This window comes from Lissotriton helveticus, chromosome 10, assembly GCF_964261635.1.
Source record: "Lissotriton helveticus chromosome 10, aLisHel1.1, whole genome shotgun sequence".
Taxonomy (NCBI): domain Eukaryota; kingdom Metazoa; phylum Chordata; class Amphibia; order Caudata; family Salamandridae; genus Lissotriton; species Lissotriton helveticus.
In genome coordinates this window covers 1,021,907,184-1,021,923,165 of record NC_136071.1, presented here as the reverse complement: position 1 = coordinate 1,021,923,165, position 15,982 = coordinate 1,021,907,184, and the positions used below count along the sequence as shown (strand labels likewise).

The 15,982-nt window shown below is 51.3% G+C and overlaps 1 protein-coding gene across 1 annotated transcript in view; it reads left to right on the top strand.

Annotated features, from left to right (window-relative positions):
- Positions 1–6,604: 6,604 nt before the first annotated feature.
- Positions 6,605–15,982, top strand: part of DLX6 (distal-less homeobox 6) — an 11,122-nt gene continuing 1,744 nt past the window's right edge. Inside the window, exons 1-2 of the mRNA XM_078664418.1 lie at positions 6,605–7,066; positions 10,217–10,410. Of these exons, the coding sequence (XP_078520544.1) occupies positions 6,670–7,066; positions 10,217–10,410 (591 nt within the window). The 5' untranslated portion in view covers positions 6,605–6,669. The remainder of the gene's footprint in view (positions 7,067–10,216; positions 10,411–15,982) is intronic.

The window sequence follows — 15,982 nt, the reverse complement described above, 5'->3', positions numbered from 1 at the left end:
GCCACGAGTGAGTGGGGTGGACGAGAGTCGGTTCAGCGGCAGAGCTCGGCTTCTAGTCGCTATATACATAATGTATTTCAACAACGAAGTCCCTGACTAAAGAAATGCAAACGTGAATAACAAAAGTGCATGCATCGTATAGACAAGTGAGAATATGTTTACCTTCACAGGCGCATAATGCTGGCATACACAAGTGCATGCATTTTACGTACAGAAGTGCACGTCCCTACCCACCAGGCACCCTTTTGCACTTACATATGTTCTTGTTCTTACCTGTACGTGGGTTTGCTGAATGGCACATTGCACACGCGCACGCATTTCAAGCGTGATATGGTTCTACAATGCCAATCCGGCCTGAAGGTTTTTAAATGTCACCAGAACATAGACAGCAATATACGACCGCATAAACATGTTACCAGTTTATAATAGTACATATTTATTCTGGAGGCTGCACACAAACATTTGTATTTAAAAGGGGACATTTTTTGTTGGAAATTGCAAGTGAAAAATAATACTAGATCATACAATGTTTTTGTCTCTAGAAAGAAGGCAAGACAATGCCCACTTTAGCAGTTAAGAAGTAAACCCTTCAGGGAAAGCATCTTTTACTTAGTTAAAATATATACATTCTGTCCGTGAAGGGAGATTTTATTGGGCGTTTTACTTCCAGGTTTTGTTTAACTTGCATGAATGGAATGCCCATTAAACAATTGTGATTCATGGGTCTGAGAATATTTATATGTTTCTGAGCTTTCATTGCACACAAAATAGCAGTAAAAAAGCCCCCTGTTTCATGGGACTCTGAAATATGGAAGATATGTCACTGGTCCCCGTGAAATATCGAAAATATTTCAACTGTCCCTGTAAAATGTGGGCTTCGTAAATATATTAGCAGATCTAACCACGGTCTTCCGCTTTACACCCATCCATATTTTGATCTAAAATAAGTCCATACATGCAAGGTAAATAACACCTATAAGGTCTAATTATTTACTATATACACACACACAAAGACAGACGCACACACTCTCTCTCACACAGGAAACTGTGAAATATAGGCAGTATGTAAAAATTGCCTGTGAAATATGAATTTAATTATGATAACAAAAGCTCTCAAACCTCTCTGCAGTTAGACATGCAGAAGATTATATGTGACACGGTTATTTAAGTTATAAAGCATGAAATGTATATTGGTTTGTACCTTTCGGCCAGACACAACATTTTCGATAAAATCTTCAAAATTTGCGAAACTTATGGTATGTTATATAGCTAATTATGTGGCAGATGTATTACATCGATAATATTGCTGTAGCCTCAGAATCGCCTATATTCACTAACTCGTTGTCCATTGCCTCCTTAACTCTTTATTCAAGAAAGGTTAGCACCGCCTAAACATTCTAATTCCAGTCACGCTCATTGTTGGCTGTTTTTTTTTTAACTGATTTTTCAAGATAACAACGACTACAAAATAAACATGTAATATATCAATTCATAACGGGTACCATCTATAATATGGTTGTATATTACTATCTCAGAATTTTGCTGACATTTACAAATCACTCAGTTTTCATTTGTGTATAGTGTGTAGACATGTTTAACGTACGTGTGTATCCGCAAAGTGTCGCCTATAGATAAGTAGGTATGGTGCCATAAACACATACATACACCTTGCCAGTCATGCCCGAGTGTGTACCTAAAGAAGTGCAAACGCCTCACGGTTCACAGGTGCGCGCATCCTGCCAGGCCTGAATCTCTTTTCCGCTGGACATTTCGTACATAGAGCGGTGCGAGTAATTTACATTTCCCCTGACTGAATATTAAACAATTGAAAATGGTTACACGGTTCGTTTTCTCCCCCAGTATGGCCATTATATTCTTATTATTTTCCGTCCCGCGACAGCATTAAGTCCTAACATCGTTTGCACCTTTCGTATCAGCAATAAAATCTCTTTATTCGCTGTGTGTAGTGTTTAACATACCTGGTACTCTCGCCATACACAAAGACATTTATGGTTTGGACTTGTAATAATAACTCGTGTATTTCACCAATTTCCTCTCCACTGGAATCGAAAAAGTTTCAATCCGAAATTCATGCACCCCAGCACAAACCCAGGCAGCGCCTACACCTGCCGGCCCTCCGAGGAAACGCTACCCTCACAAAGACGCCTCTTGCCGCAGCCCCGCGGCCCTCGCAGAATAACAAAGGGCGGCGAGCCCCCTCTGGGGCGGGGAGCGCCCCTCTCCAGGGGGGTAAGAACACCCCACACCAGCCCGCTGCCCCCGAACAATGGCCGCCTTTCAGGTGTCCCAGCAGGGGCAATAATTAACCAGGCGGCAGATGCCCCCTGGCATGGAAACCGGACTTCGCCACCTCGGGTTAGGCCAACACACAAGCCTCTTTACAATGGCGTCGCCTCGGCCCCCGAGGGTCTTTACAATCCCACGAGGTGTGGCGCCCTCGGAGATGGCCTCTCTCAGGGGGACACCTGCGCCAGGGAGGCGAGAGAGCTATTTACAACACCCGCCCCCGAGAGCGCCTCGTCAGGCAATCAGGCAACGTGCTCGAGGAACTGTGGCAACGGAGATGCGGCCACAACCGGCATTCTTGTGTGCGCCCTTACTGTGAGGAAGATATGTGCACCTTTGTATGTGGCTGATATGTCTATTTACATTTCTGTATACACACACATCGCCACAATAATTTCCGCGAGTCTAAATCAATCAGCGAAAAAACACCCACCTATATACATATATAAACCCAGCTCACACAACAAAGACACACACAAGAGTGCAGATTGGTGCTGTGGCTTTCCAGCCTTTTAGCCACCGTTCTAAGCATCTCTGTGGGTCATTCAAACGTTTGAATGTGCATTTCTCGGTTGTTGATTTACAAGTGTGATGGAGCAGGGGTGCGCCTAGATGTTGCTTGGTTTAATTGTGTCCAGATATTCATGTGCTGAATCCGTTTCTGTTTGTGGGTGGTTTCTTTTTGTGTAGATGCACGTATGGTGTTACTTGCATGCATATAGGGATATTAGTGGCGTGTATGTTAGCACGCTCACCTTTATTATAAAACATACTTTTTGTTTTGTCAAACATTCCTTTTATTAACTAGATATTTATTGTTGCTGTTGTTTATTTTTTATAAGAATGTGCATCATGGCCGTTTCACTGAAAATGTGCCCCTAAATGTAAGTGCAGTAATTTAATGAAATATTGAGTGTGGCCTCTTTTAAAATACCTTTAAAGCCGTATATTGCTGGTCCATTTTGTGTGAATAATCAGGAATTACATTTGTTCGAAGGAGGCTGATATGGAGGGAGAAACGGACGGCCATCCGCCCGCAGGGTGACGTGCACACTGGGTTTTCCTACAATATCCACAAGCTGGCAGAGGCCGTCATGTGCCTCTTGGAGAACTCCGTGGGAAGGGCCGCAGGGGTTGGTGCGTTCCGGCGCGCGCACCTGCAGGTAGGACACGGGGGGCGCTAACAAAGGGCCCCGACTGCAGCAGCCGCCCAGCCCGCCCAGCCGGTGCCCACGGCAGGTCCCAGCAGGCCCCCACCCCCGCTCCTCTCCTGCCCCCTCCGTATCAGCGAGGCCTCTCCATTCAGGGCAGCTTTGTGAGCGCCCGGATCGAGTTACCCTCCCGCGTGTTAAAGTGCGGACTCTTGTTAAAAGCAGCCGAGAACAAGGCAGGCACTTAAAGCTCCTTTCAGAGGCACTGGAGCGGGCCCGGGGGCTCGAGGGGTTAAGCGAGGAGCGGGGCAGGCGCGGGGCTTTGCCGCCGTCCACGAGGAGGACAGGAAAGGCACAGGTGACAATGCAGGCGCTCTGAAATATGAAAAAATATGCAGATGTCATCAATCCATAGTCAAACATAAGAACATGGCATGTGCATCCCTCCACCCGCGACCACAAAACAGGGAACACGAAGACATAATAAAACAAAATGTCGTGAGGTGTGAAAACATCTTCAGTGGCCATAGGTCCAGCCGCACAGTCCAGTGCAATATGAAAATAATTGTATTTTGTGCTTCCAAATGATACCAAATGTCACTTCCCATCGAGAACCAAAGGAAAATCGAAGACGTAGTTTACATGACAAACAACAAAAATGTTGTGGAACTGTGCAAACACCTTCAATTTCACAGGCCCAGCTCCATAGGTAATGAAATATACAAATGGTTTCACTGTGTGCCTCCAACTGGGTCCTTGTGCCACCGTCCGCCGAAGAGGAAAGGGAAGACGGACTCAGAGATACATCGCAGCAGGAGGTTATCAAAAACGCGCAAACACCTGAAGTTATACCTGCTCCATAATATGGCGAAATAGGTAAATAAATGGATTGCGTGCTTCAGGACAGTCCCAATATGAGGCAGTTGGGGGGTTAAATGTATCCGAGATGTTTTTGATACCCACGGTGTACTGTTTAAAGTAAAACGTCGGCGTCGCGTGTTTTCCTATCCAAGGTGAAATGTGAACTGGCGCAAGTTGCGCCAGCTGCCGGCGCACGGGATGTCTGTCCAGGATCAGCGTTTCTCTTCCCGGCACCGCTGCCCCTTCCATCCATGGCACCGTCAGACAGCAGCCCCTACCTGGCACCTCGCATGGGGTCTTCACGAGACAGGCCGAGGGGTCGCCCATCGCTCTCGGCCAGAGGCGGCAGCTGCGCGGGGCGAGAGACCCCCTGCGCGGCGCTGGAGTCTTCGCGCAGTCCATCCCGGAGCAGCAGTGAGCCTGCTGCAGGATCCGCACATATAAATCCGCTCGCAAATAATACATAGATTAATAATAACAAGGTATGAAGTTCTTTTTATAGTGGGGGAGCGAAAAAAGGAAGAGAATTGAAACTAAACGCGGCAGTTAGACAACCATTTTGATAAGAGGATAATTGAGGCGACACTGGTGTATAATTAGGGGATAATTTATGCTATAGCCACTTTTATTCCACCTCCCAAAATAAACCCCGTCCATAATCATTACACGCAAATTGTTCTGAATTTTATAGCAGCAATTTCGAACAAAGTACGGGCGGTTAATCATGGGAAATTTCCGCGTGTTTCCTGATTAGGAGAGTAATTGCTTCTCTTCAGACGGGGAAAATACCTGAAAATGGCACTATTTTCATCATTAGCCGTGTTGACAATTAAATAAAAAAATCAATTGGGATTGTAATCTGCTGACGCGTCGAGGAGGAAGCCACTCGTGCGCGGGGAAGTTTGAGCTGTAATCAAGGTTTGCTGGAAGCACTAAACGCCAGGGTCATTTGCATACATTGGGAGCGTCGGACGGGGCAGCCTCTGTGCCCTGCAGGCAGCGTACGGCTGCTGCTCACAGGTCCTCTTACAGATAACAGTGTTATCTGATTTATAGGACTGAAACTGCTCTGGGGAAAGGCACGCTTTTCTCCTGCCTCGAAATTCACATTAAGCGTCCATTGTCCGCCCTGAGCGCGTTCCCGCAGGCGGTGGGACGCGGTTCGTGGACTGGTCTCCTGCAGGAATGCGCGCAATTAGGGCCCCTGTCAGTGGGGTGGAGGCTGGAGGCCAGGTGAGCTGCGCCCCTTTTCTGATTACACCTGACCACAACTGTGCTTTGATCATGCATGAGTTGAGGGGCTAAGGAGTGCGAAGACACCTCACACAGTCTCTGTAATAGGGACGTTTGCACGAAAGAACCCACGTAGCTGGGGCCACTTGGAGAAGGGGGTGCACGCGCGCGTGCAGCAGGCGCAGGAAGGGCTGGGGGTCGTACAATGTGCTGGCATGGGCGAGGAGAGGCTGATCGCGAAGGTGGGCACAGCAAACAACACATATTGGTGTTTTTAGCAGGCAGGAAAGCGTGCCCTCTCAAGGTGGGCGCAGCACGTGAGACTGCTTCAACACAATAATGCTGTTCCTTAAAGGACCAGCGCCTAATGTCGATTTAAACAGTCAGGGTGCATCTTTGTGGTGCTACGCAGAATAGGTTGCTCTTTGAAGGCGGGCTTGGCACACACAATGCTGCGCTGCGAGGGTGGGCGCAGCACACAAAGAGGCTGCCATGTGAAGGGTGCCTCGGCACAAGATGCGGACTCAGCACGCAGGATCTGTGAGTCGTGAACGTGGGCGCAGCACCGAGGGAGTCCTTGTGTGAACGTGTGACACCACTTAAGGATGCTGCGCAGTGAACCCGGCTGCTCTGTGGATGTGGCGCAGCGCCGAGGATGCTGCTCTGCGAGGGCAGCCAGAGCGCACGGGCAGCTCGGCGTCTAAGGAAGGCGCAACGCCCGAGCAGGCTGCGCTGTGGGGTGTGCCGGAGGATAGCACCCGGAGGCGCTGCTCTCTGAAGGTAGGCGCAGCACCACAGCAGCCCTGGACCAGACACTAGTGCAGCGGCTGTGACGTCACAGCTCCAGTGACCAATCGGGAGGCGATGCCCTCTGGAGACAAACCATTCTGACTTGTGGCGTCTGGGCGAAGTCTAAAAGCAGAGGCGCAACTTTAGCGGCAGCGGATCCACCTTAAGGCGCCCGCCTTAAACTGCCAGGCACAAAGGAAAGCCCGGCGCAGGGAAGGGGGAGCGCGGGAGCCGGCTACGGAGCCGGGCTGGGGCCCCCATGCGCCGCTGGCGCTAGGAGGAGGGGGCGGGGGAGGCGCTGGCGGGCGGCCGCCGCGCACAAACTTTGATGATGACCATGACGGCCATGGCTGACGGCTTGGAAGCCGCCGACTCGTCCAAGTCCGCCTTCATGGAGTTCGGGCAGTCCGCCTCCCAGCAGCAGCAGCAGCAGCAGCAGCAGCAGCAGCAGCAGCAGCAGAGCTCCCCGGCCATGGCGGCGGCCGGCGGCCACTACCCGCTGCACTGCCTGCACGGCGCCGGCCCGCTGGCGCACCACCAGCACCACCCGCAGCACGGCGCGCAGCACCAGCACGACGGCTCGTCCTACTCCGGAGGGGGCTCCTACGGCCGGCCCCCGCTCGGCGCCGCGGCCTCCGTCTACCCCTACATGGGCCACTCTCAGCACAGCCCCTACCTGCAGCCCTACAGCGGCGGGGGCGCGCAGAGCAGGGCCGACGACCCAGGTGAGGCCCGGGCATGGGTGGGGGGGGGAAGGGGGCCTTTAGGGGGCAGTCACGAGCCCAGTCCGCTGAATACCGGGGGGTGCAGCACGAAGGCAGAGAGGAGACAGGAGACAGCAGGGCTAGGGGATCGGTGCACCACAGGCCCACACTACTGATGATAGCCACTGCACCGTGGACCTGAGAGGCAGCAGGGCACAAGTGACTGCACACTACAACCGATGCCAGCCACTGTGCCAGGGACGTGAGAGGCACCAGGGCATCAGGTCAGGGCACAAGTGACTGCACGTTATTGACACCAGCTTGCAGCACAAGAACATGAGGTCATTGCACTGCCCACGTCAGTACTGACCACAGCACCAAGGCAGAGGGGAGGCAGCAGGGCTCGGGGATCAGTGCACCACAGGCCCACACTACTAATGATAGCCACTGCACCGTGGACCTGAGAGGCAGCAGGGCACGAGGTCAGGGCACAAAAACTAAATGCACACTACAATCGATGCCAGCCACTGTGCCAGGGACGTGAGAGGCACCAAAGGCACCAGGTCAGGGCACAAGTGACTGCACGTTACTGACACCAGCTTGCAGCACAATAATATGGGGTCATTGCACTGCCCACATCAGTACTGACCACAGCACCAAGGTAGAGGAGAGGCAGCAGGGCTCGGGGCTCGGTGCACAACAGGCCTACTCTACTGAGGCCAGCCACTGCACCAGGGAGGTGAGAGGCGACAGGGCACGAGGTCAGGGCACCACTGACCGCACACTACCACCGATGACAGCCACTGCACCAGGGAGGTGAGAGGCGACAGGGCACGAGGTCAGGGCACCACTGACCGCACACTACCACTGATGACAGCCACTGCTCCAGGGACGTGAGAGGCGACAGGGCACGAGGTCAGGGCACCACTGACCGCACACTACCACTGACGACAGCCACTGCACCAGGGACGTGAGAGGCAGCAGGGCACGAGGCCAGGGCACAAGTGACTGCACACTACTACTGATGACAGCCACTGCTCCAGGGACGTGAGAGGTGACAGGGCACGAGGCCAGGGCACAAGTGATTGCACACAACAACTGATGACAGCCACTGCACCAGGGACGTAAGAGGCGGTAGGGCACGAGCTCAGGGCACAAGTGAATGTATACTACTGGTACTAGCTTGGAGCACCAGGGTATGGGGTTATTGCACTCCCCAATAGGCTGATACCAGCGTGCAGCACTAGAACACAATTGGTGGGAGTCAAGGTTTAAAGACCAGCGCTCAACCGACCACTCTCAACGATACAAGTGTGTGGCACGAGGAAATAGTGAACATTGCCTATAGACGCTACTGCTACCAGCCGAAGTACTAGGGCGAGAATAGTGATCTGGGCTCTGGGACCACTGTACCACTAATTCCTCAGTACTTGACATCGGCGCAGCAGCGGCCCACAGAGATCAGTGCATCCCTAGGGCGATAAGAGTGATCAAGACACGGGGGCCGGTTTTCCACTATTTTCACGCTACTGAGATCAACCGCAGCACCGAGGCAGGACTGAGCAGGGCTCGGGGATCAGTGCCACCCCGGCCGCACACTGCTGAGGGCAGCCACAGCGTCGGTAGAGGGGCTCCGGCACGTGAGTCAATGTGCCACCACCGCCCTGCTTCAGGGCACAGCACTGCCGGGCCCGCAGAGGCAGCTTGCAGAAACATGTTTGCCGGGTCCACGAACAGGGATAGAGCGGAACGCGGCAGACGTGCCTCCTACTGCGGATATGGATCTGAGCACTGCGCCACCACAGGGCAGTGCACGGGCCCAGCATGCTGCAGAACACTGCCAGGGCCGCGGCCTGCCTGTGACCAACGAGGATGGAGACAATCACAAGAGCAACAGCCCCCATGACAATCATGAGGATGAGAATAACATGGCTGTGTTCATAATAATAAAAATACAGGACAGAATAATACCTGATAATACACCAAAGGGACCTCAACTCTTAAAAATAATAAAAACAATAGCAATAACAACAACAAAAACAACAACAATAATAATAATGGTGATGCTGATGATAATAAGAATACTAACGATAACTATTATTATTATTGTTGTTGTTGCGGCTATTTTTGATATTGTTGCTGTTGTTATTTTTTATATTGTTAATATTATTGTTGTTATTTTTAATAGTTCTGTTATTATTGATTGTATATGCATAGCTGGCAGCATTTTCTCCCAATTCAAGTGCAGTAGTAGTACTAGAAGTAATAATGTATTGTTTTGGTTTATATTAAAACCATATAGAATAAAAGGCATAACAAACATACATTATGAATCAGTCCTACCACAAAAATACTTGAAATGTACAATAACATATAACAATACAAAAATAGCAGAAATAGCAGAGCATGACTATTGAAAGAGAATAAAAGCCAGAGTATATAAAATAAGAACCACTTAGTGACCGACAGGCCCCACATTTTTTAGCCTTTTTTTAGCAATCTAGTGAGCAACCTGACATGTTTAGGGGTGTCATCTTTGAACCAGAAAAGGGTTGCCACTTGTATCGTCCTTATGCCTTCCAATTTCAAGTTTGGCCTTCAGCGCATTATTGGAATCATCTATAAAGCTGGACATAAACAAAGTATATGCTCCGGAGTTTCCCCCACTCCATTGCGGAGTCCACGCACATGCGACAAGCCCCCGCTTCTACTCCACACAGCATCAAATTGCATAAGTGGTAAACGTAATAGCTTGAGGCGCAGGGATGACTTTTTTGTGTTCCAGTGTGCCTATTTGTTTTTCTTTGTATCCACTTTGGGAAGATAAAGGAATGCATCTCCCCCTTGTGCATACACATATTCAACTGTAACAGAAGAGCAAACTCATTTTGAACACATGTTTTCAGTTTGTTGGCCGTGTAAATGTATTAGCTGTTTTTATGTGGGTAAACGACACGAAAACCCAGACACGTAGAAAGAGGGACGAATATATCATGTCCATGTGCTGCATACAAGTCAAGTTAAATGAATGCAGCAGGCCCGTTGTGCACGAGACTGTCCCTTCTAGTAAGAAGCTGCACGCACCGGGCCTTTGTATCAGGATGAAAGCAGACAGCCCCAGGCACGCGGAACACATTTTCTTAATGACGTATATCATTGTTTTGTTTTCAGATCAGCAAAAAACAACAGTGATCGAAAACGGCGAAATCCGGTTCAATGGAAAGGGAAAAAAGATCCGCAAACCTCGAACTATTTACTCGAGTCTCCAGCTGCAGGCGCTGAACCACCGCTTCCAGCAGACGCAGTACCTGGCGCTGCCCGAGAGAGCCGAGCTGGCCGCCTCCCTGGGACTCACGCAGACACAGGTAATGGTCAGGGGTTCACCCAGGGTCAGGCAGGAGCTGGGTGGGGGCTGGGACCTCAAGAGAGCCGAGCTGCCCGCCTCCCTGGGACTCACGCAGACACAGGTAATGGTCATGGGTTCACCCAGGGTCAGGCGGGAGCTGGGGAGGGTCTGGGACCTCAAGATAGCCGAGCTGGCCGCCTACCTGGGACTCACGCAGACACAGGTAATGGTCATGGGTTCACCCAGGGTCAGGCAGGAGCTGGGGAAGGTCTGGGACCTCGAGGGAGCCGAGCAGGGCTCCCCTGAAGCTGAGGCCGACGAAGGCAATGGTCAGGTGTTCACCCATGATCAGGCCGGAGCTGGGGTGGGGGAGGGGGGCTGGCACTTCGAGAGAGCCGAGCAGGGCTCCCCTGAGGCCGACGCAGACACAGGGGACACCTAGGCTCAGGCCCGGAGCTGGGGATGGGGTGGGACCTCGAGGGAGCCGGGCAGGGCTCCCCTGGGGCTGACACGGACACAGGGGTTCACCCAGGGTCAGGCCAGGAGCAGGGGGGAGGGGCTTGGACCTCGAGGGAGCAGAGCAGGGCTCCCCTGAGGCTGACACGGACACAGAGCTGGAGATGGGTTGGTACCTCAAGAGAGCCGAGCTGGCCGCCTCCCTGGGACTCACGCAGACACAGGTAATGGTCAGGGGTTCGCCCAGGGTCAGGCCCGGTGCTGGGTGGGGGCTGGGACCTCGAGGGAGCCGGGCAGGGCTCCCCTGAAGCTGAGGCCAACACAGGCAATGGCTGCCCACCTAGGAGGAAGGGTGAGATCCGAGCTGGCGGCCTCCCTGGGGCAGACAGAGGCCATTCCCAGGGCTTCTTCTAGGGCAGGCCGGGGCCTTGGGATGTGCTGGGACCTCCAAAGAGCAGTGAGCAGGAAACACCCCCGCCCCCCTCCCTGGGGCTGACAGACACAGGTGTTGGTCAGGACTCCTCCCAGACCCGGGTGTGTAGAGGGTTCGAGAGCTCAAGAGAGCGAGCAGGAGCTCTCCGGGCCGAGGCAGACACAGCAAATGGCTGCACACCCAGGAGGCAAGGTGAGTGGTAGAGACCCGAGCAGGCCCCCCTGAGCCTGAGGCAGAGGCGAACAATGATTGCCTGCTCAGGAGGGAAGGTTGGACCCGAGAGGGCCGAGCTGGCGGCCTCCTTGGGCTGACCCAGACATGGATAATCACAGGGCCTTTCACAGCCAGGCCCGGGACAGGAAAGGGGGCGAGTGAGACCCTAGATGTATGGTCTGGACCTTCCGTGGGGCTGACACAAATTTCACTTCAGCATTTCTAAAGGGCCTACTACCCCCACGTGGGGAACTGCAGCACGCTACAACCATGGGATGTGGTTGGAGGAATGTTGCGTTTAATTTGCACCTAAGCAGGAAGTGTTTCCGGGTCATGCAGGAGTGAGCAGCAGGAGTGAGCAGAGAGGTGCCCGTACCTTGGAACAATGCTTTGCCTGTGATGGATGAGGGCTTTGTGAGAGTGTTGCAGGTGCACAGTCTATAGTGTACCGTCATTGCGATTTGGCTGTCCAGTTCCCAAATAGTGCATTTGTGATGAATGTGTATTTTGAGTCCAATGTTTACATGCTGGCTCTGAGAGCTGGGAGGTGCTATGCTATAGTGATGTCAGAGACAGAGATCCGAAGCAATGGACTTGGTTACAGCCATCCTTTGTACGGCTGCCTTAATAGGTTTCCAGCTGAAACATGTCAACTAATCTGAATATGTGACTAGTCCTGACCTGTAGGTGTTGGCAGTGCTGGAGTCCTCCAGTGGTCAGCAGTGAGCAGCACGTCCTTTAGGCATAGCACGCCAGGCCTACTGGTCCTGAGTGGGTACTTGAAGTGAGCCAGCTGATTGCATAGATGGTGACTATGCTGGAGTCCTCCAGTGGCCAGCAGTGAGCCGCATGCCTCTTTAGAAACAGCATGGCAGCCCCACTGGACCTGAGTGGATTTTTAAAAGCGGCCCAGCTAACCGTATCCCATTCATGTTCGAGATTTGGTGTTTGCATGGGACCGCAGGACGACCCAGGAGCGGCCTAGACCTGGGAGAGGCTAATCCGCTCTGCAGGAGTACAGTTTACGTAAACCTAGGAGAGACTGTCCCAACAAACCCAGGAGTGGCTGTGCCACCCCAAGGAGTGGGAGGAGGGGTGACACCTCAAGAGAGTCCTCGGTGCGCATAAAGACACAGGCAATGGCAAGTACCTGGGCCTGCAGAGGAGGTGAGATCTGAGGGGAGTGTACGTGTGTGGCATCCCGTGAGAGGTCTACTGGGGCCTACTTCCGAATTCTGCACCTGATGTCGCTCATGCCACATGCAAACATTTGGTATTATGGTCTTTGCATGCACCATATCCATACTCTGGTATTGGTGCACGCGCCTGTTCAGGTACTAGTCGAATATCCCCCCAGTCAGGTTAGGAATCCGATCATTCAATCATGCATCAATCATGTGAATCTATGAAAGGTACCTGCAGTGGAGAGGTATGAGTCACCTTTCCTTCTTTAACGCTGAATCTTACATACATTCTAATTCTTGAATCATTCCCCATAATAAACAGAGAACTATTACTTGTCTACTAAAAAGTGGAAGGGGTGGAAGGCACTGGAAGGCGAGTTTCCGAAACTGTAAACACACAGAGATGCAGAGACACATTGGCACAAACATTCACACACACCCTCTAACACCCCATGAGGTCTCTCGGCCATGCACACAAGCGTAGATACACGACTAGCGCTCATATCCATGCCGGTATTTAACGCATCGAGTGACACAGTTGGAAGGGCAATGTCTCCCTGTACATTTAAGAGCACGTGATAATCTAGGTTTTGGGAGCATCAAACGCAGAGGGGGACATTAATTCATTTATACAGAATATTAAACCGCTGTTGGTGTTTTCCGGTTTAATCTCGAACAGGAGACTGCACTTTCGAATTATATAGCAAGTCTCAGACTTGGTGTTGGGACCGGTTGTAGTCAAAGAGAGACGGGGCGGTCTGTCCATCGTTCCCCATTTCTTAGCTCTTGCCGGTGTAAAGGATTGTTTGCCCTGGTGTTGGAACCTGTGAGACTTCCAGAGGTTTCATCTGGGATCCTCCGCAGGAAGCAGGGGCCGTGGCCGGCTGCACCGATTCGGCTCACAATTGTGGCCGTGTTTGGCGAAGCGCTGGTGTGTTTTGCTGCTGGAAATCGGTGCATCAGAACGTAAGGTGTGCACGCCTGGACATTTCCAGCTGTTTGCGAACTATTACGAACCTCCGCTCCCCGTTTTCATCGGTCTTTTCAGTTGTACACAGAACAGCTGTCCATCTGGGCACTGCCCGCAGCGCGGCTGTACAAGCGGTGGGCACAGCACCAACCTGCTGTTTGCAGTGCTGCTGTACATGTGGTGGGCACTGCACCAGTCTGTTGTACACGGAGCGGGTGTCAGCACCGACACTGTGCCATCTGTTGTACACAACGCGGCTATCTGGGCACTGTTGTACCCGGAGCAGCTCTCTTCGTGGCACTGTGCCCCCTGTTGATCACAAAGCACTGTCCATCGGGGCACTGCCGCTAGTTCGCACAGGCTGCCCATCTGGGCACTGTACCCCTATGTTGAAACAGAGCAACTGCCACCCACCCTCCCTACACACGCTACTGCACTTCGAGGCACTACACCCTACAGATGCCTTACACACAGCGGCTCCCGTCTAGGCGCTCGCTACACCATACAATGTACTGAAACCCTCTAGGTGCTGCGCCCCTCTGTGCACTGCCCCTCTGCCCTACAAACAGCGGCTGGTGATCCAGGGGCCGCACTGTCCTACGCACTTTACGTACTGCGCCGCTCAGGTGTGCCTATAGATGCTGTAGGGGTTACTCCCCATTGTACATGTCTTCGGTGCACAACGCTGCAGTCCATCCAGGCGCTTCTGACCCCCTCATCCCGGGGCCCAGACTGGGCAGGACGGTGCTCCTGTCCGGTCTTTCACGGTCACTGGCCTCCAAGCCATCCCAAGCCCCTGTCAGCAGCCCCAGGCCCTGAGCGGGTCTCACTAAACCGAAAGCCTGCAATTTGTCCCGTGTGACGGGCTTCAACAGAGCCTGGCTACACTCAGAACCGCGAATACAGACACATCGTGAGGAGAGAACCCGCGTGGTGCACACAGACTCAACACGGGGGCAACCCCACACGGACACACTCACGCATACACACACCGGTGTGCCACAGCTCACACCGTGCATTTGAAAAACTCGGGGCCTTATTTATGAAAGCTTTGCGCCACCGGTGCGTCACTTTTTCCCATGTTAAAATTGACGCACAGGCGGCGCAAGGCCTTCATAAATAAGGCCGGAATCCTTCCAAACGTAAAGCAGCAAAGACTTGTGATGCTTCACATTCAAACTGGCATCGGGTTGGCTTCTATCCTTAAAATATGCCATTCGTTCACTGGGCAATTGGGCAGCAGTGTTCTCACAGACGGGAGATATATATATATATATATATATATATATATATATATATATATATATATATATATATATATATATATATATTTTTATATATATATATATATATATATATATATATATATATATATATATATATATATATATATACACACACACACAGAAACATTTGTGTGTGTGTGTGAAAAAGGTACTCTAAAGTAACCAAAATTAGACTCGCAGCGCTTAGCAAAACTCCACAAAAATAACTTATAAACGCCGCATATGCATGTAAATACCAACTATATTAATAATAATGATACTACACTTATTTGACAATTTCCAAATGTTTGGCAGAGGGGTGTGCACACGCCTCTTCCTGTCTAGTCGCGCATTGGCACACCAACGTGTGTACATTGCAAGGCTTCATTCAACACGCCAGTTAAAGTGTGCCATCTTCACCTAAGAACACTTTTGTCCTGTTGAACCCCAGGGAATCCTAGATATTGTCTCATGGATTGAATTAAATGTATCACCAAGGAAAACAAGAGACGGGAGCTCTGGGGAGTGAGTGTGAAAGGAAGTGCGAGTCCTCAGCGGCTGCGTGTGACAACCCAGGCCGCCAAAACAACTTTCACAGCAAGCGAGACGCAAACATCCAGACTGCCAAAAACAATCTTACCCCGGTGTTTCGCTACAGAAAATGCACCCTTTAATGCAGACCTAATTCCAGTCCAACTCAGTTTCCACACACACTATTGTGTTAGGGAGGAGAACACGGGTTACACGTCCCACCACACATGTTATCACACACAAAGAAACAAGCGCGCACATGGTCCATATGTGTGCTACACACGCGCTAACATGGTTGCCTTTCCCATCATTTATTTCCTTATCGGACCCAAAAAATCAGCTACCCCTCCATTTCATAAAACAATTCATAGTGCAATGCGGAAAATGTAAAGAATACTGTTTGAACGTGTTGCCTTGCCCTAAAACAAGCGACTATATCTGAAAGTCACATGTAACTATCATTTGCGTAATAATGGTGGCATTTAGAAGCTACTACAGCGTTTCACTTAAAAACATGTTAATATGCATCAAAATCCTGC